The sequence below is a fragment of the Labrus bergylta genome, chromosome 2 (assembly GCF_963930695.1).
Source record: "Labrus bergylta chromosome 2, fLabBer1.1, whole genome shotgun sequence".
NCBI classification, from domain to species: Eukaryota; Metazoa; Chordata; class Actinopteri; order Labriformes; family Labridae; genus Labrus; species Labrus bergylta.
The window spans coordinates 30808489-30828736 of record NC_089196.1 but is presented as its reverse complement, the minus strand read 5'-3'; the positions used below and the strand labels follow the sequence as shown (position 1 = coordinate 30828736).

At 39.4% G+C, this 20248-nt stretch overlaps 1 protein-coding gene across 1 annotated transcript in view; it reads right to left on the bottom strand.

Moving 5' to 3' along the window:
- Positions 1-17360, bottom strand: part of kntc1 (kinetochore associated 1) — a 28681-nt gene extending 11321 nt beyond the window's left edge. Inside the window, exons 1-39 of the mRNA XM_020655909.3 lie at positions 17269-17360; positions 16920-17066; positions 15714-15834; positions 15162-15277; positions 14930-15008; positions 14656-14733; positions 14544-14578; positions 14349-14459; positions 13396-13489; positions 12343-12395; positions 12147-12253; positions 12005-12059; positions 11815-11913; positions 11670-11713; positions 11316-11378; positions 11152-11227; positions 10222-10347; positions 9919-10085; positions 9688-9799; positions 8228-8371; positions 8087-8143; positions 7656-7727; positions 6572-6691; positions 5206-5349; positions 4997-5092; positions 4617-4720; positions 4420-4522; positions 4202-4336; positions 3997-4116; positions 3287-3359; positions 3103-3170; positions 2693-2994; positions 2395-2567; positions 1398-1498; positions 1088-1229; positions 944-1000; positions 696-859; positions 486-590; positions 262-390 (exon numbers count right to left, since the gene is read on the bottom strand). Of these exons, the coding sequence (XP_020511565.2) occupies positions 262-390; positions 486-590; positions 696-859; positions 944-1000; positions 1088-1229; positions 1398-1498; positions 2395-2567; positions 2693-2994; positions 3103-3170; positions 3287-3359; positions 3997-4116; positions 4202-4336; positions 4420-4522; positions 4617-4720; positions 4997-5092; positions 5206-5349; positions 6572-6691; positions 7656-7727; positions 8087-8143; positions 8228-8371; positions 9688-9799; positions 9919-10085; positions 10222-10347; positions 11152-11227; positions 11316-11378; positions 11670-11713; positions 11815-11913; positions 12005-12059; positions 12147-12253; positions 12343-12395; positions 13396-13489; positions 14349-14459; positions 14544-14578; positions 14656-14733; positions 14930-15008; positions 15162-15277; positions 15714-15834; positions 16920-17057 (4083 nt within the window). The 5' untranslated portion in view covers positions 17058-17066; positions 17269-17360. The remainder of the gene's footprint in view (positions 1-261; positions 391-485; positions 591-695; positions 860-943; positions 1001-1087; positions 1230-1397; positions 1499-2394; positions 2568-2692; positions 2995-3102; positions 3171-3286; positions 3360-3996; positions 4117-4201; positions 4337-4419; positions 4523-4616; positions 4721-4996; positions 5093-5205; positions 5350-6571; positions 6692-7655; positions 7728-8086; positions 8144-8227; positions 8372-9687; positions 9800-9918; positions 10086-10221; positions 10348-11151; positions 11228-11315; positions 11379-11669; positions 11714-11814; positions 11914-12004; positions 12060-12146; positions 12254-12342; positions 12396-13395; positions 13490-14348; positions 14460-14543; positions 14579-14655; positions 14734-14929; positions 15009-15161; positions 15278-15713; positions 15835-16919; positions 17067-17268) is intronic.
- Between the last annotated feature and the right edge of the window lie 2888 nt (positions 17361-20248).

The following is a 20248-nucleotide window of genomic DNA, read 5'->3' as shown; positions in this document are numbered from 1 at the left end:
GTGTACTATGATGTACTGTCGATATTGTTTGTTGTGTGTACGAACTGACCAGGTGACAAAAGAGTTTCCCTGCTGGGGATCGATAAAGTTTTCTAATCTAATCCAATGTGAAACTTCAAGTCTGACTGAAGTCTCACCACAACTTAAATATGTCTCAGGATTACAGCTTTCTGGAGTTCTCTCATACCCCATTGACGTGTTTGGTAAAACAATACATGGTTTGAATTACAGTACAATACAAAAAGGGATGATATTGCCTACCAAGATTTTGTCGTAGTTTTGCCAGGTGTTGTCGATAACCTTCCACAGTATCTTGAAGACTTCTGCTTTAGAGAGGAGCGTACAAAGTCCAAAAGCCAAATCACAATCCACCACTCTCCAGTTGAACACCTGTAACCCATTAGGAAATAGAGATTAGAGGTGATTCTAAAACAAAAACAAAAAATGTATTTCTGCTTCTACCTCCCCCACAACATCTGACTCACCTTGTTCAAGAGAGCCACAGCCACAGCATTCAGAGACGAACTGGTCGTCTTTCTGACATTATTCAAACATATATTGTAGTTCTTCAGCTCTTGTGTGTCATAAAGCTGAAAGAAAAGGTTACAGTAAAATGTTCAGTGCACACGTTGAAGTTGTAACACCATAGCTTCACTGATAATCTAAAAGGTAAATAACATCTGTGGCTGCTGCACCTGCACACTGAGCTTCATGTCCATAACATTGGAGGTGACGTGCTGCAGGCAGCTGCCGTACGAGTTGACCAGCACTCTGAGGGCCAGCTCCAGCTGACTGCACTCCTGTAACATCTGCAACATGTTCCCCAGGGGACCCAGGAGGGGCCGCAGGTAGTTTGAGCCTGCATGAGAACCGGAGGGAAGACACAAGGTCAACTTTTACAATAACAACGTCCTAAAAAACAGAAAGAAATATATTTACATACCGTCTTCAAATGAGCAGTGTGAGAGGCAGGAGCAGTCCAGAGGGTACAGTTTGGTATCTGCAAGATTGGGCATAATAACCATTTTGCTTAAGCCCGACTAAGGTGGTTAACTCATAAATCAGACAATGAATTTGAGCATCCTACCATGAGAAATAGGCAGCATGCAGTTGGTTATTTCATACTGGACTGGAAGCACACACACCGGGTCCAGAACAATGCAGTCCTCATTAAAGACATCCTGAAAACTCTGAGAATATGGATCTTTTTCTGCCTCCAAAGTCAGATCCTGTGACATCACATCATTAAAAAAAGAACACATTTAGTTAATTTCACAATTTGTTAAAGGGAGACTTTAATCAATTTCACCTGGAAGATCCCTCTGTGAAATTTAAAGACTGATTTAAAACATCAATCACAAAAGAGAGCCAGTGAAGTGGATCACAAAGATACTGACCTTGGCTAGAAAGCCGTAGTTGTCTGATAACTGGCACTGATGATACACATCCATAGCTATGCGTGTACATTTGCAGAGCTCCAGACAGTCCAGCAGCAAATCTGTAACAGTTATCAACACATCAGGATCAACTTTAGGATAGAGAGCAGCCGAAAGCTCAGGGCTCAGGTTTCACACCTGCTGCCCGGCTGCTCTTTAATTCTGTTTTCTGTTAATCTTGGAAGCTATCTGCGGTTTCAGGGCTTCCTGTGTTGCAAGCTGTAAGCAATAAAGGCCACGACTTCTATTTTTGTTTTTGTATACAGTCAGACTAGCAACTAGGGAGCAAGAAATGCTTGTTCTTACACAATGTTCCTCCTCACACAGACTGTTACCTGCGCTAAATTATGGCTAAATCCTTTTATATTACTACAGGTGGGTTCCAGGAAGTCTTTCAGCGGATTGCATACCACTGCCTTTTGCTCTGCACATGGACTGAGTGGGCAATAGCTGTATGCAAGAAAACACACACTATTAGACAATATTACTTTGCCTATGTATGCAGAATCTGTAAATAAAGTTAGGTTGTTACTTCTTGAAGATGCTGACTGGCTTTAAAAACAGTCAAACTATTGCAAATATCTTGAAAATTATGATTTTATTTTTGTTATTCCGCTGTTTGCCTCTAAAACTGGACAGAGGGTACATTTTAAATCATGTTTTATCTGAAAAAACATTTTCTTTTTGTCACTGCACAATCTCAGCAAATCAACAAGGATCCAAGGTAGATGAAATGCTTTGAGCATTATAGTTTAGTTGATCTGCCTGAAGGAATTGCAGGAAGTGGCAGAACACATTTAGAGTAGCAGCAAAAAAAAAAGAAAGCAATTCAATCCCCACTCTCTCTCTCTGATGTCCTACTCTATTCATCGTCCTCTATAATAAAAGCAAAAAAGCCAAAAAATAATTCCCTAAAATTTTTACGAAACAACATTTTAAGTTTACACATGTTCCTCACCAGAGTGGCACACAGTGATGGCCTGACACGCCAGATTGTGGATGACTGCTGGCAGGTCCATGTCATCAGGAAGCACCATGGGAACGTCTGCCTCCAGCATCTGGCATAAGGTCATGGCAGCAGTAAACAAAACCTTCCCTGTGCTGGTGTTATAGTGATGTTCATACAGCTCACTGAAGACCAACGGGAAAGAGAGCAAAGGAGAAATCTACCTTGAAAAACCTGGAATTAGAAATATAAAAAAGCATGCCGCAAAAAAGTTTCCCACACATGGATTCATTCAGCAGCACATGCAGACCTGAGGATCTTGAGGGCCTTGTCCACCTTGCCCACACGCAGAGCTCGCAGGGCCAAGTCAGACCAGAGCTCCGGCTCTGTGCGCTGCAGCTGCCTCCCTAGACGACGTAAGCCAGCTTCTGTAGAGATAGTCTTGGTTTTGCCATCAGGATCATTAGCCACCACTGGAGTGGCTGTGGCCTTTGCTTTAGAAGGACGGCGGCCTCGTGTGTTTTCATAGGCTGTGATGTGATGCTCCTGGATCTGTTTTTGGATGTTCGGATCCTCGTAGTTGGAGGGGGTGAAGAAAACTTCAAAGTCCTCCTGGAAAAAAACGAAACAGAGAAAGAGGTTGAAGGTAAAAAAAAAAAAAAAAAAGATTCAGGAACAGCTGGAAACACTTTCAAAACAGTGTCTCTATAGGAAACTTACTTGTAGGTGGGCGATGGCCTTGAACATGATGAGGTTGTTTTCACACTCCATGCTTTTAAGAACATCATCTGCAGAGGACATGAAACCAGGTCTCACTATAAACTGTGTTTACAGTCTGGTGTCTTTGAATCATTTCATGAATGAAGCTCACTTCAAACCCTCTACAGCAAAGAGAAGGACTTACGTTTTTGAATGATATGCAGGTATTTCAGAACCTCCACCATCACCTGAGCTATGACCATCTGGTTCTTCTTGTGCTTTTGAAGACAGAACAAGACAAAGTTAAGATGTACAAAATACCAGAATGAATTATTACTCACTAAATATTGTTATTCTTTCAGATCCTGAGGTGAGGATTTGTATGTACGTCATGTATGTTGGCATGTTTGTGATACTACAAGTTGTCTAAGCATAATAATAAGAGTTCAATCTTGGTGCAAAGGGAAAGGCACAGCTCTACTAATCCGTCGAGGGGCAAATTATTTGGAGCAGCTTGTAGAAGCAAGACATAAATAAGACACAGTGACGTACAGACAACAACAAATTAAAAGAAAGAGCTAAAAATATGAAACAGAATGAATAAATAAACCAGCTGAATAAAAATGATAAAAGGATCAGTGTAATTAAGGGATAAAAGGATAAAACGTTTGCATTTAAATACAAAACCCAAGGTGCATTTAGTTATCTAATTGCAGGTAAAGCATAACAGCATCAAGATCGCAAGAGCAAAAATTCACTTAAATGACCAGAAAAAGAGAAAATAAATTCTGCTTTTCGTTTTGGCTACAAAAAGAATTAAAATCTCTCTGTTTCAAAGCAGAGTTTCAATATGCAACCTGTTGCTCAAAAAAACAAGCTTTAATGATTAAAAATAACTTAAAATGCTCTCCTTACCTCATCTGATATGTGACGTTTGTCCTCCAGCTGCAGCCGAGCCCACGATGTGAGACGCTCGATCACACACTCTGCTTCTGCAGAGGACAGCTTCTTCAGGACAGTCATGCAGTCCTCAGTCTGAAAGCAGCAGAAAATACATTTTTTTTTAAGTATGTCATATAATGAAAAGAGACAACGATCAGATATGAATGTGAGAACAAACCTTTCCGAGGCCAATCAGCTGGATGAGGTACAGGTAATTTATCTGCGAGGTGGGAAGTTTGTAAGCTTCAGCTAAAGTCAGGGAGTCTCCTAAAGACATGGGCAGGTCTTGCTTCAGGATGTATCTAATCAGAGTCTGTGGAAGATATGCAGTTTGTGACTAGAAGATCAAAAGGAAACACACAGCTGGAGTCAACTCAAACATCGAATCCAAATTACCATAACTTGAGTACTGTTAGAGAGGTTGAAGTTCCGGATCCCGTATCCTCTGAGAAGTTTCCTGATCTCCATCAGACGGTAGCTTTCCTTTAAAAGCTCTTGTCTAGTGAATATACGGGGCAAAAGAAAGTTATATAGACGCTTATATAACCACATGTTTAAATATCAATAAAAAAGTGAGGAAAACGGGAACATACTTTGGTCCGTCCATCTCCAGGTACTGCTGAACCAGTTTTTCTATCACATTACTCCAGGGCACCACAGCTTTCTGCATGATCTCCAGCACAGCGTCCACCATCAGCTGGCAGTAAATACAATAATGTTAGATGGAAAGAGTCAAGTCTTTAAACCATCTTACTGTTGCTTTTACGGCGGGTTTCCATTGCAAATATTTGTGCTCTTAAAGCTTACGTACGTTACAAAATGAGTGAGTGCAATGGGGTCAAAGAACCACATATTTGCAAGGGAGCGCCTGAGCTCTCATGTCTTGAAGGTTCCTCAGGATTTTTGGTGGGGACAGCCTGCTGCTACGGCTCTATACAGATAATGATTGATTGATTGATTGAAAGAAACTTACATCTGTGTCAGACATGCAGCCGAGCACTGCCACCGCTTTGGCTTCCCATTCTGTGAAAAGCGTTGTCGTCTGAGAGCTGCAGCGCTCCAAGAGATCCTAGTGAAGGTCAGATTGAGAGGGAAACGTCTTCTTTTTCATTCTGCACTTTTGGTATTTTAATCGCCCCCCCCCCTCCCTCCCCAGTTGGCTTAGCAGTGATCTTGTTTTACCTTGATGTACTGTAGGAGAAGCTCGTCAAGAGGAATCTCGTGCTCTTCAGTATACGGCAGGATACTGCTCTCCACTGTGGCGCCAATCAGCTCTGGCGCCGGCACTTTATCCAGCATGAAGAATGCCACACTGCGTACACTTCCCTGTCAAAGTCAGTTCAATTTGTATTAATAACCAACTTAAAATGCAGTCGGAAAAACATCAGTGATAAACATGTTCCCAATGATCCCAATACAGTTTAATTCATGGATACACCTCCACAAAGCAAGGGTGGGACTAAATATGGATAGAGCAATATACTGCTGTCCTAATTCGTGTGGTACTAATTATCCAATTGCTGGTGCCCATATCAAAATTTTAATACAAAGGCACAAAAAACATGATACTTTGTAAAGGTTTTTCCTGACAATTTGACTCCAGGGAGTGGTGCTTATGAGCTTAGTGAAAGTAACGTTGACGTGAGTTAATTGCAGTGTTTCCCCCTAGGTGTCTCAGTTAGGCGTCCCTGGGGTACTGGGTGGGGTGGCGCCTGAACTCAACAAATCAAAGACATTTTATTTTTTTTCCTTTTTACAGTTTCTTTGTTTTTTGTTTTTAACAGTCCATTTTCTTTATAAGGTTAAATATTATACAATGACATATTTTAGATTGACTACTATTACTCTAAGAAGTAGATATGAATAGTGGGAACAGTAAAAGTTAAGAAATGATCCTTTGTGTGCATGAACTCAAACTTCATGACACCCCTGCAAAAGTCGGGGCCCCGGTTGGAAAAGTCTGTATTCGCCCATGCTAGTGAAACTAATGTTTGCACACACATTCTTACATTCCTATAGTATGTTTTGCCTTCCTTTCGGATGGGTGGGGATCACATTGGTTGAAGAAACACTGAATAACAGGGATAACACCGACAGCGGGATAATGTCAGACAAAGGTGAAAAGAAGGGTGAAGTGGTAAGAGGTGAAATTGACACCAAATTACAGTAGATAAATACATTAAGCCTGCACTTTATCTTTTTACAGCTATCTTGTATTTTTCAATTAATCAGTTTATTATGTTAAATATATATGATAGTCCTGTAATGAATCAATTATCTCAGATTCACTTGATCTTAGTATAGTTGTAATTAGGACCACTTATAGGCTATCGTATCACAGCATGAGTTCCCCTGTAACATCATCAATCATCATCTTTCCCACCCCTAATGTAAACTAGAATGTCCATGAAACTCCTCTGACATCTACAGACAACCTTTCATTTTATCAATACTTCTGCACTTGTTTTCTTGCTGGTGATATCAGATATTGGTTTGAATCTCTTATATACTTGTGCATTATAAAATGGGTTTTTCATAAAAGACAAACCTTCTCAAAGACTGAAAGGGAAAGTCTGCAGTTGTATTTGTTGTGCAGGTCCAGGAGCTGACGGAGGTGAGTCACCAGGGACTTCAGATTCTCCACCTCTTTGGAATCATAATTATCCTCCTTAAAAAGAACAAATTTAAAACATAGGTCAAGGTAGGTAATAGAATGCCGAAGTAACTGCAGTTTCATCGCTATCCCAATAAAAATACTTTATTTTAAGTCAGAATTTATCAGTTTTTTATAAGGACAAGGAATGCTTTCTCACTCATGTTTACATTTTACTGTGATTGGTTCGGATCAGCCTGTAGACCATGTGGTTATATGTCAGTTGCATACAAAAGCTGGACATGTAATTGCACTATCATCCAAAGCTCGTCCGATAAATCAGCCAGCCGATAATATCCGCCCATATTAGCATATCCAGTGACCATCGGTATCTGCTAATTTTATCACAGATATGCGCCGATATTACTCGATTAATTCACCAGTCAAATAGCGTTTCATTTGAGTTTCATTGTATTACACTAGCAGTTCTCTTTCTGGCTGTCACCAGCAGAGTGTGCTATCTGGATTACACCAAGCATCCTCACTCCCCAGAGTGATGAGCCGATCTTGTTTACATCTGTCATGTCTTTCTTCACCACAAGTAATTCATTTTTTATTACTTTTTATTGTCATCATGTCTTAACATACAGTACACATATTTTATATTCAACATAAGGATGACAATATTTTTCATTATTATAAGTGGTGTGGTGTCAAAAAGGTTGTGTCCCCCAGTGATGTGGAAATTCTAAAAATAACACTTGAATTACAGTTGTTTAAAGTAGCTTGAAGTAAAACTGAGGTAGCTTGGATCTGTGTTACATAAATTCATGAATTTCTCCCTCCTTTAAGGTTTTCTTCCCTTTCTCTACGATATTTAACATCTTTAGGAAGGGCAAACAAACAAATTAGTGATACCGTGAGTTAATTCAGGGTCAGGATCTGACTCTAAAAAGTCTCTTCCCTGAGCTTTAAGCTTCCAAGGTCCAGAGATAAATCATAACTGTGAAGGCACAGGCAGAAAGAGAGAAATACTTACAGATCTTATCCAGGTCCATAGAGAGGGAACTCCAAGCATTGCCATGTCCAACCCGTTCCGAGGCCAAGCACCCTTCAAGAAGATTTAAAATCATTGGTTAAACACTTGTGATTGATATTTTCAGTTAATTAGACTCATAACTGAAAATATAAGCCAAAGGAAGTTCATTTATTCATCACATTCAACAACAAGATAATTCAAAGAGCTCCACAAACGATATCAAAACATCATGATAAAGGGAAAGAAAAAGCATGTAAATGAGTGAACGACTGATGAGCAGAGCTTCATTATCCAGTAGTGTAATCTCTGCGTGCAATACTTTTCTCAAGCCATCAAAAAGCATCTAGAAATCTAATAATGACTATCTTGTCATGCACACGTAGAAAGTCCTGGATTTACTTAAGAGTAGGGTTTCTGGTTTTTTTCTGTACCTTTTCCGTTAACTCCAGATTCCTTGCCCTCTGCTCCAGCCATCGAGCCAGGAGTTTCTACACAGACATGAACACAGAACTGTTAACAAGCTCTGTATGGAGAGGACGACATTGATTGAGGTTTCAGAGGATAAATCCTACCTGTCCTGTTGGAATCACTCTTCTAACGAAAGGCACAAAAACAGTCCTGAACCAAGGACAGAGGTGTTGAGAAGGCAGGTCCTCTGGGATGGCACCGAGCACGGCCTCTAGCGTGCTCTCATTGAACTCTACAGCAATTTGTCCCTGTCAAAAAACACAGCAGCACACAGAAGGGTTGTCATGACATCAGAATTTTTAACTTCGATATCGTTCTAGTAGAAAATCAAACCATACAGATACCTGTACAGGGTGAATATGAATCAGAGCCCGGCCGACATTAACATATCCAGTGACTATTGGTATCGGCTAATTTTAATCGCATATATGCGCCGATATTTCTCGATTGATTCACCAATCAAATAGCTTTGCATTTGAGTTGCATTGTATTACATTAGCAGTTCTCTTTCACGCTGTCATCAGCAGCGTGCGCTTCATGGATGACAACAGTTATCATCACTCTCTCTGGAGTGTCAAGCGGAGATGCACGTACATGCGCCTTTTCTTTCCAGTTGAGTGACCATCTTGTCTTCCTCGTATATCTTTTCCACAAGCGCTTGATTAGTGCATTTGAGGGATCAACACCATAAATGTGTATATCTCTACAGATCTAAGACAGAAACCAGCCGATATTTGGCATCAGTTTTTTTTTTCCTACTCAATATCGATATCGGTATTGGCCCCAAAAATCCCATATTGGTCGGTCCCGAATATGAATGAGTTTTTTTTGTGTCTGGTAACTAACATGACCCATCCCAGCTGAAAATCTATCAAACGTTCCAGATACCAACACCCCCCACAAGGCGCTACACACTGATACAAACAAAACAAAAAAACAAATAAGAGTATTAAGTCTGTACTGTTACCACGGCAACACAAAATAGAAGTCCCTTGGTACATTAAGAACTTTCTTGTTTTCACTTTAAATCACACAAATATGTTCTCAATTTTTCTGTACTTAAATGTTGCCAACGTATTTGTCCAGTTTGTGCAGTGTGTAGGAAGTTGCTCGCAATTTTTGATGGATTTATTCCCCTCCTGAGCACCTGTCTTAGAAACAAACGTAGATTTCTCTAAGGCATAGAAACTTATTGATACTATCGATCACTAAAGTTCCTACAGTAATTTTAATGACCCACAGGGTAGGCTAACCCGTGCTTAGCCAACCTACGTTCCAGGGTGCTGCTCCCACTTTCAATCACCAATGAGTGTTGTCTCGCTGTGTGTAGGAGTGCATTACTGTAAGCTTCTTCTAATCTGCACCTGTGCTGTTTGACTCTGAGGAAGAGGAAGTGCGTTGAAACGTTATTCCTTTATACCTAAATAAATTGAGTAAAGTGATTTGTTTGCTCCGATACTTTCTTTGGATCCTGTCTAAGAGAAGGAGTCCACTGAATTACTTTGGACATAAAGGGATGATGTTTAAGTGTTTATTCTGGTGAGTGCATGAAGCTGTTCTTTACCTCATATCGGAGCCAAAGGAGTTGTGCACCCTTCATGTCTCCTTCCCTCAGGTGGGTCAGAATGTCTCCTAGGTCATCAGTGCTGTTCAGAAACTCGATCCAGGCGATGCCACTGAGGGTGATGGAGGAAAAAATAACAACAAAATCACACATTAATGTAAACAATAAACAACCCTCACTTTAGAAAATTACATTTAAAAACACAGGAGGCCGCGTAGACTTAGAGTTTACTTGAAATGTTCTGGGCCGTGCAGGCTGCAGAAGGTTGCCAGTCTAGCTAAAGCCTCCTGGATTTGTAGCGATGAGTATCGTGTGGCAGCGTGGTTCAGCATCTTCTCTGCCGTCTCGAACGTCGGCCACGGAGCTTTGAGGCAGTACTCCACCACGTAGTGCTCATCCTAGGCAACACCATTTATTGACCTCTATTATTCAGGGGTTAATACTCAATATGTCTAACTCAAGAAGACGTTCAGATGATTCATGTTGAGGTTAGACTAAAAAATAAAAAAATATTTTGTTAATAGTTAAACTGACCGTGATCTTCATCAGGTTGGTCTTGGCCTCCTCCACAAGTTCAGACCATACATCCTGTCCATAACCTCCCACTGACGCAGACGCCAGCTGCTCCAGCACAAAGTCAAGCTTCACCTTGTAAACAAGCTGAACAAAAAGAAAACTGAAAGTTTATCATGTCCACAGAGAGAAGTGTAAATCATGTATTCCCCAGAGATGCCCTTCTTGTGTTAAGATCTCTTAGTTTAAAGGTCACATATTCTCCTCCTTTTCAACCAGTATAAATAAGTCTCTGAGCTCCTCAAAACATGTGTGTGAAGTTTCTTGTTCTAAATCCACTCTGATCCTGTATTCGATCATGTCTATAAACCCCTCTATTTCAGCCCTGCTCAGAACAGGCTGTTTCTGTGTCTGTACCTTTAAATATGTAAATGAGCTGTGTCTGACCACGCCCCCTCTCTGGAAGGGCTTAGGTGGCTTTGGCTTTCTTATACCAAGCCCTTTACAGTGAGAAGGCAGACTCAGAGGGCAGAACAAACACCTAGCTGTGGGAGTGTCACCCACCTGGAGGAGGGGTTACTGCTCTTTGTGATGTCATGAAGGGAAAATCTCCAAACGTAACATAATGGGGTGTTTGTAGACAGACTAGGGACATATATGAGACACCTGTATTTACATATATGTGTATCCCATTTTGCGTTCTTTTTAAATAGAGACGCATCATTCAATTGTTTTTGCTCTATTTAATATAACACTATAAAAAAGGGGAAAAAAAGATCACTCTGGAAGCTGTCTCACCAATGATTATTGTAAAACCATTTTTAATACAGTATGATTGGAAGTAAAGAAATATAAATCCTAAAATCTCTTTCTTCCCAGAATAACACATGAATACATATTTTATTACAGTGTACAATAAGGCCGAGATAGACAGACGGGTTAGACACTTACCTCTAAATCCAGCTCAAACGCAATGGCAAACTTTTCAGCCTCTTCAAACATATGTTTGTGTAAAAGTCTGCTAAGTCTGTGAATCAAAGAGAAGTCCACTAAGTCAAAATAATCAAAATAAATTAAATAAAATGGAAGAAATGCATCCAAATAAAGTGAAGTACCTGTTCTCTGGCAAAGCCTCTGTGAAGCATCGCACGACAACAGAGGATATCGGCTCTCCTCGACTAAAACAAAAGAAAAACAAAAAGGCCGCCTACTATGTTAAAACTTTTATCACATTCTTAAGTAGTTAATGAGCAGGTGAGGAAAGCAAACTTGAGACTTGAGAAACAGCACGTCTGTGGAAGAGCATGTTGGCTCCAAATCTCACTTAATAAATCCTTCAAACGGGAGCTTCTTGGTGCGTGGCTCTTGATTTGCTTTCTTTACCTATTGTTTTTTTTTGAGGGATGCGTGTATTTTTAAAAAATGTTCATCATTATTGAGCAGCACATCAAAAATAATACATTTCCTACCTTTCTGGGTTCTCACAAATGCCTTCAACTAAATAAATGGTATCCTGAAATCAGAGAGTAAAATATGTTACTTAAATATGCAGACATGTATTTATTTAATGCATGAACGACCCATTTACCACTGTAATAAGTGTTGATTGTTTACCATGTTTATTTTAGTCTGGACGAGACAGGAGACTGAAGAGACATCCAGAGAGTAACAAATGGTCATCCACGGCAGGAATCTTATTTGCAGTGAGTTGATCTGAAAAATCATAAAGCTTTATGATTCTGAGTTCTGAACAGCCTCGTGAAAATCACATATCACAGTTCTTTAAAAGTGTTTGTACAAATACCTGAGAGTTTTCTTGTTTTGTCAGTGTAATCATCCTCATGCTGCTTTTGTCTTGGCTGTGAAACAGATATTTCATCATTATTTGAGTCCCAGTTCTCTGTATAAATCACAGCTGTAGTATGTTTTAAAACACTGATACATACATGGAGGCTGAGTCGCACTCTGTGGTCAGTTCAAAGTCATGAACAACCAGATCGGGCCAGCAGTGAATCATCACCAGGAAGTGAAGGTCCCAAAGACTCAGAGTGTCCTTACCCAGACGAAAAGAAAACAACAAAAAGAGGCTCAAATACTTGTCCAGATGTGTAACACAGCTTCAAGTGAGAGCACAGAACTCACCTCACTGTCAAGAACATACAGGAGATTTTCAACAACCACCATCTTCCTCACTCCTTTAAAACATAGAAAGAGAAAATATTAAACAATCGTCACACAATCTTTTCCAACAGGCCTTTTAACTTTGTGCAACTGTTTCAAGTTGTGTTTCTATTCGTTTTACTTTCTCTTTTACCTATTAAAAATTACAATCAATAAACAAGAAGACATAGAGAATAAAATACAAGCAAGTGAAACAATTGCTGAGAGGTCATGATCTGCTAATTCGTTGCCACCTGTTCAGTCAGGCTTCGCTGCTCCCACTGGCCAATCAGCAGCTGGGAAGCTCAGTTATAAAACGCACACTCATCCTCTCTCTGTCAGTCTTTCTGTGAACAGCTCGTGCTGCAGGTTAAAAGGTTTGTGGTGAGAGTTTGGACCTGGGTAAGTTAGTGTACCTCTACATTTATCCATTCACATATTCGACTTATGTTAGACACACTCTGTCAGTGTGGTTTGTAGGTTTGTGCCAGCTTTGTTCTTTTTTCCATGACTATTTTCTAAAGAAGCCAGTCAGGTATTTTATGGTTTTCTTTTTATTCCTTAGAAGTAGTACGTAGTCGGGCCCTGTTTGGTTAAGTTCATTCATCTGAAAGATCTGTGTATGATTGTTTCAGAGGTTTTTTTGGTACAATGAACTCTCTTTGATTGCACCTCTACATTTCTTTGGTTGTCTTATTATGTCACTGCATTTAAAATAACATAACATTTAATAAAACAAGATGAATAAAACATTACAAATATTACATGAAGGCTTTTTGATAAAAACGTCTTTAAAAGAAGAAACTGATGTAGTTAGATCGTTCCATAGCCGCAGAGCCGGAACCGCAAATGCTCGGCCTCCTTTGCTTGTAAGGTTTGATAACACATTACTGTGTGTTGCTGTTTGTTCCAAAAACCCTGAGCCCATTAATTTGTCTCTTATTTATGTTAATAAGATGATAATAAATCTTCAGGAGTTGAAAGGGCATTTAAACAGTGTTTAGCTTTATACTGTGCATGAAAGCAAGAGAGTACCTGGAATTAAGCCACCGCTGACAGACTGAGCGAGACGCATCTTGGCCTGATGAGGGTCCATCCTCCAGTGAGTCAGGACATTTTCTTTATTGCCCTGTGAAGAGAATAGTGTTATAAAAATCTACACCAAGACATACAGGATGCTTTTCAATCTCTCCAACATTTCCAAGAAAGCTTTTACTGAAAACCATTCATCAGAATTAAAGGAAGAATGTGCAACTCTTTGATCCAGTAGATGTCGCCATCTTGAGCTCCAGCATGAAACCAAAACAAACTGTTTGGTGACACCTCCTCTATTCTGAAGCCTCCGCTCTCCTCCAGTGACACACCTCCAACCCCTCTCCACTCACGTTCACATGAAGGAGTTATCAATTAGAACGCACCATAATTAAGCACCATTTAGAGCAAGTAGCAGACAAAATTGTCCCTTTGTTCGAGCTGTAATCACCTGTGTCATGCATTGTTGTGTTAGCATGCTAATGTTAGCACACTTTGGTTAACTCATAGCTTCACATTGAACATAAATTGACACAGAATGACCGTGAACTTAAAACACTTACTGACATCCAAATAATCAGTGAGTATGTTCTTCTTCTCTAAAAAGCTTTATACACAAGGTCGTCCCGTCCATGTAAACATGATGTAAACACAGCTCTGACAACAAAACAGCTGGTGGGACTCGCGCTTTTCACTCATTGTAGACAGTCATGACTCAGAGAGATCTACTTGATTTCTGCTGTATTTATGTGTAAAATGTCACACATTCTTCCCAACCAAAGTCCCAACAGACTGAGCGACTGTCGCCCAAACGTTAGCATATTCAACTTTCTAAACATGACTAGTTAATGAAGCAGCGAAATAGAAAATGTGTGATTTTTTTTCAAGCACCGTAATAACACAGTAACTCACTTTTACCCAATGTATCATAATTACAGGCGGTGAAAGACACTGACCCCGATCACCAGGTGGATTTCATGGCCCAGACTGAACATGACCGCTGTACTGCAGCCCTCGTCGTGGTAATCCTCGGTGGAGCAGAAGTCAATCTTGATTTGAGACTGGAGCTGAGTGTGTGGAGAGGTGGGATTAAAATTCTGCTTATCAGAAAATAAAAATGAGCACACTAACAGAAGAAGGTCTCAGCTAACCTCTTTCAAAGATCCCACGTCCATTTTCTCTACGGCTGCGATGACAAAAACAGGAATTAATGCTTCATTTGGTCAACAATGAGGCTGCGATAAAAAAAAAAATCTTTGATACCTGTCTCGATCTTTGCCAATGCAAGATTTGAGATGTGGAAAAACCCGTCCTTTACGAGAAGAAACACATTGTATATCCCTGTTGATAAAAACATAACACATATTACCATTATGTCACACCGACAAAACCATGCAGAGCAACGATTCAGAGAATAATCCTCAAACACAGACGGATCAGATTCTTAATTCCTTCATGGTACGTTCATTAAACGTGGCTCATTATAAAAAAAAAAAATTGGTACAGAGTTTTCTCAGAATCATATAAAAACGTTTACCTTCAGAACCCTCGTCCTTCTGCGTGAGGAGATAGCGGTACGTCTTATCGTCCCCACTAGATGGTTTCTCTACCAAAGCCTAAAAAAGAAGAAGCTACATCTTAATGTAGGTAATGAAATCCATGGGGATTATTACAACTGGTGACATCATCAAAGCCGTAGGTGAAATCAGGCAAACATTTCATGGACAAACACAGGCTACACTTGTAGTGTGCCTTATAAACACTCTTACCCTGGTGAGAAGGATTCTCTTGTGGGGGACATAAATCAAATGAAGGTTGCCATTCCTTTCACAGACCACCAGAAACTGTCCGTCCAGGCACACATCAATTGCGTCCACATCGGTTTCTGAAAAGTATGTGACTCATCAGTCATCATTTACAGAATCCTATAGAATCAGTTAAATTCATTATTGTCAATAAAAATATATTTCAGTAGGTATTAAGAGGGGGTGAGATTTCAATATCTGGTTACATTGTCTGATTTGTGTATTTATTTTTTCTGGTACGATGGCTGTCTTTTCGATCTTTGACCTGGCGCTTTGCATTGTGGGAAACCATAAGCGAGTAGCCTGATGCATACTTCAAGTATTCCTGAATCTGGGTATTTTTGGCACTCTGAGGATCTTGCATTTGTTCACATACTGCATTATGGCCAAGTCAGTACATAGTGAAGTATAGTCGGCGGTTTTAAAAACAGCCTGAGAGTTTATTGAACCTTCCTCTTGACCGATTGCAAACAGTGAGGCAGAGATGAGAGAGGAACATACTGAGATGATGCATACCAAAGTGAAGCAGCAGCAGGATTGTTTGATAGCTCTGATCAAACAGGATAACAGTCTTGTCAGCAACAACAATACTCCAGTTTGACCCACTGGAGGAGGAGAGACTGGGGTCTGCCTGTACCTGAAAAAACAAAAACAGCATTACTGTAAAAATCAGCACCGTAACTAGTGTCCACATTGATAGATTAATAGGGCTTTTTTAACCATCCAGACCGCTCAGATCATCTGGGACAGGTTTGCTCTCTGTCCCCAGATTCAGAACCAAACACTGAGAAGCAGCGTTCAGTTTCTATGCTCCTTATATCTGGAACAAACTCCCAGAAAACTGCAGATCTGCTGAAACTCTCAGCTCTTTTAAACCCAGGTTGAAGACACACCTGTTTACAGCTGCCTTTCATTAAACAGCTTTAATAAAATTTTAAATTTTGCACTGTAACTTTTAACTCTTTCTATATTTTTTTTCTTCATTTATTTCAATTAATTTCATTTGAATTATTTTTATTTGAACATATTTTCAGATTTAATAATTTCAGTGATTTTTAAATGTTCTATTTTAATGTTTCTTTTCTTTCCTCTGTCATGATGCGTTTGATGTCTTGCGTGAAGCACTTTGAATTGCCTTGTTGTTGAAATGTGCGACATAAATAAACTTGCCTTGCCTTTATTGTCAGAGAGGTGCCATGTCACTTCCTGAGTACTGCCGAGCGCCTCTGAGCAAGGCATCCAATCCAATCCAAACTTTTTTTTATAGAGCACAATACAACAGAGTTGACCAAAGTGCTTTACATCAAATAGAATGACAATAGACAAAGCCAACACCTGGCTAACACCAACATAAAAGATCATTACGACAGTCGAGGCGAGTTGAGATTAAAGCATGTATAACCCTCTCGAGGTCATTAAAAGACAGAAAAGTCTTAGATCTTAGACAGTTGCTTCAGCTGGAAGAAGATAGCAGCCCAACTCTGACATCTCTCCATTAATACATGTCTATAGATCCTGTTTGTGCATGTGTGTGTGTAATACAGGTTTATTTATGTGTGTGAGAAGCATGTCTGTAAATTACACAGGGGGGTTAATACAGTATGTAGAAGAAGGTGGGTGTAACAGTGTATTGTACTACAGTAGTATTTTTTTCAACCTCAGAGGGAAAAGATAACCCCATAAAGTCTCACTAAGAGTCGTGTAAATATTGACATGCATTACCTCAGTGGCAGTGGAGATCTTGACCAGTGTGTCCACCTGGTACAGGCCGCTCCCACTCTCCTCCCTCGACACACCGCCGAGCCGGACAGTGTTTGTGTCCTCGTTGGTGAGAAGCTCCACGTCGCTCCACATCGCCATTTCACAGAGCTAGACACATGGAAAAAGAAATGTCAGTCTCAATGTCATGTTTTTAAGGTGCTAAGGCTGTAAACTCCCCTCGTTGTTGCCATAGTGATAACAGAGATAGAGTTACGAGACTAAACACGATTAACTGCTTATATCAACGGAAACATTTGTAAACTTGAAGAATACAAAGCAGATAAATAAGTTAGAATAGACAGTAACTCACCTCGTATATTATTATAGTGTAATATCCAGACAGTTTACATTACAACAAGGGGAACAGCATCACAACAGTGTCAACTTTATAGTTTGGCGGTTCTTCTTCTTCTTCTTCGTGGTGCTTAATAAGGGTTTGAAAACAACGTTAAGGTGCAACAGCGCCACCAACCGCTGTGGCGTATGAATGAAAGACAACTAATTCTACACACGATTTAAAAATCTTCTATAAATAAGGAATGCAGCCAAGAAGGCAATTACATTGAAATGGCTTAAGAGAGATCCCCCCCCCCCCCCCCCCAACCAACGAGTCTTGCAAATTAGTTGTAAAAGGCATTTACATAATGGAAAAGATAACTTTCAAAATAAGACTGCAAAATGCAAAATTCCTTGACAGATGGTTTCCATGGCAACATGTGATGGAGGATGATTTAGATACAGGTTGGCAAGGGAAAATGTGGTGATATCTTTAATTTAATAAAATATATGATGAATAGGGGATGTATGGAAACATTATTTTGGTTGCAGAAGCTGAAAGTAAATCATGGTTATGTCTTTGGTGATGTGTGTGTCACTTTTTTGTTTTGGGTTTGTGTGTGTGTTTTTTTTTTTATGTGGGTTGCTTTTTTGTTGTTGTTATATTCTTCAAAAAAAATAAAAAATAAATGAATGCAAAAAATAACGAATACAATATTACCTTTACACGTGTTATTGTTATTCTCATAAGACGTTTAACTAACAATAGGAGACACTTCAAATTTAACACATCTGTTTGATATTGTAGTTGAGTTTTGCCTTCGAGACATATTACAACAATTAGTAATATTTACTGTCTATGATTGACTGTTTGGATTGCAGATGTAAAAACATGTAAAACATAACACATATTCATAACGGATGGATTAAGATTATGTTAGGTGGGGATTATTTCTGTAGTAGATGGTCAATGATGAAAACGGAAACAGACTGTGGATCATTTTAGGATTTATTCAGCCATGGTCAGACAACACAGAAACACAACAAAGTGACAAAGTGCGGACCATCGCTGACCCATGCTGACCAAGATCTCACAATCGCTGGCAATCATTGGCAAAGTGGCAAAGTCTTCATCACACAGTGTGGCTTATATTCTGCTAGAAGGTACAGCCCACAAATTCCTTTCTATTTGGGTACATCACTATAAAACAATAAACATGATATGACACTGATTTGTATACGTAACAGATGTAGACTCTTTGTCTAGCAAACAGTTGTTGACAACATATGGTTGGCTCCTATCCAAATATAGATCTGCTACAATTTACATGTTTCACCATATAAGGTTAACGCTTCACAGACTCAAAAGAAGAATTTCCTTAGATGGTTGACACAATTTAAAGATATGTCCACAAAATTATTAAGATGAATGAATCCATGAAAATGCGTACTAACAGATTACCAATGGTGGATAATATAAATACAAGACTATGTTGATTGAAACATTCATTAGTGGGGTTGTTGGAAAATGAATTCCATAAATCAAAAAAACAAAACAAACAAATAAATCAGGTGATGTGAACATGCCAGACTGTAAATGTGGAACATAAAAAATAGCACAAGAGGGCAAGGTAAGAGACATTAAAGGTAAAATATTAACCTCTTTTTCCAAAAAGTTTAATTAATCTCGGAGCTCCCCAAAACATGTCTGTGAAGTATCTTGTTCTAAATCCACTCTGATCCTGTATTTGATCATGCCTATAAATCCCTCTATTTCAGCCCTGCTCAGAACAGGCTGTTTCTGTGTCTGTACCTTTAAGTTTGTAAATTAGCTGTGTCTGACCGCGCCCCACTTGAAGTGCTCGGGTGTCTCTGGCTTTCTCGCTCCATGTCCTATTGTTTACGGTGAGAAGGCAGACTCAGAGGTTCAGAACAAACACCTAGCTGTGGGAGTGTCACCCACCTGGGGGAGGGGCTACTGCCCTTTGTGATGTCATGAAGGGAAAATCTCCAAACAGCCTGTTTGAGCACACATTTTCTGAAAAGTGGAGCAGACAAAAGACAGAGAGGATGGACTTTTCTCATTATTGGGGGGTTTGTATGCAGACCAGGGACACATATAAGTGGTAGAAAAACTTCCTTAAGTGTATTTTGCATAACATGTGACCTTTAAAAGATCAAGTATTTAGATACCCGGATAAAGTTTTTTGGCCTTTATTTCCATATAGTGAAATGATTTGCAGTAATTGACAAAATAACACATAAGCACAGAATATGAGGGGTTGATGCTACAGAACAATGCTGGAATGGAATTCACTCCCAAGTTATGTTAAACAACAAAGCACTTCTTAAAGAACATTATCTACAGAGAAACTTTAGTCAGTACTGATAGGACTACTGGGCCTTTTTTGTATAACCATGTTATGTCTTAGATGCTGTAAATCAGACGGAGCCTTGTGTTTGTCGGTTTCTCTTCCTTTTTTTTGTTAATTTATGTCAATTTTTAGTTATTGGAGAAATGTTGTGGAATGTTTGTGTAGTGTGAAAAGAATAATATATAATACAAATTTGTAAAATGTATTGTCACAATATAAACGGAGGAAGAATAGCTTCTCGCTATGCTGAAGCGAATGGGGATCCAAATAAAACAAACAAACAAAAACACCATTTACACATATTTATATAATATTTACCCAAAATAATGATAAGGTTAACAATGTTTGAAATGATTAGGCTTATGTCCTTGTATGAAGATGTAGGAAGTTATCAGTCTTTAAAGACAACCAGCTTTGGACATCAGGCCAAAACGTTTACATGTACAAACAATCAAAAAAGTTTAATGTTTAAAGTTTAAGGTTATTTAAACCTTAACATTACATCAAGCTTTTATCCTCCTCACACAAAGGGGGCGGGGAAGAGCCTGGATGGTGGTTGCCAGGTTGGAAATCCTCTTTCTATTGTAACGTGGTTTAATGATATATCAACAACGTTATCTGTTGTGAGTAAAAGCACAT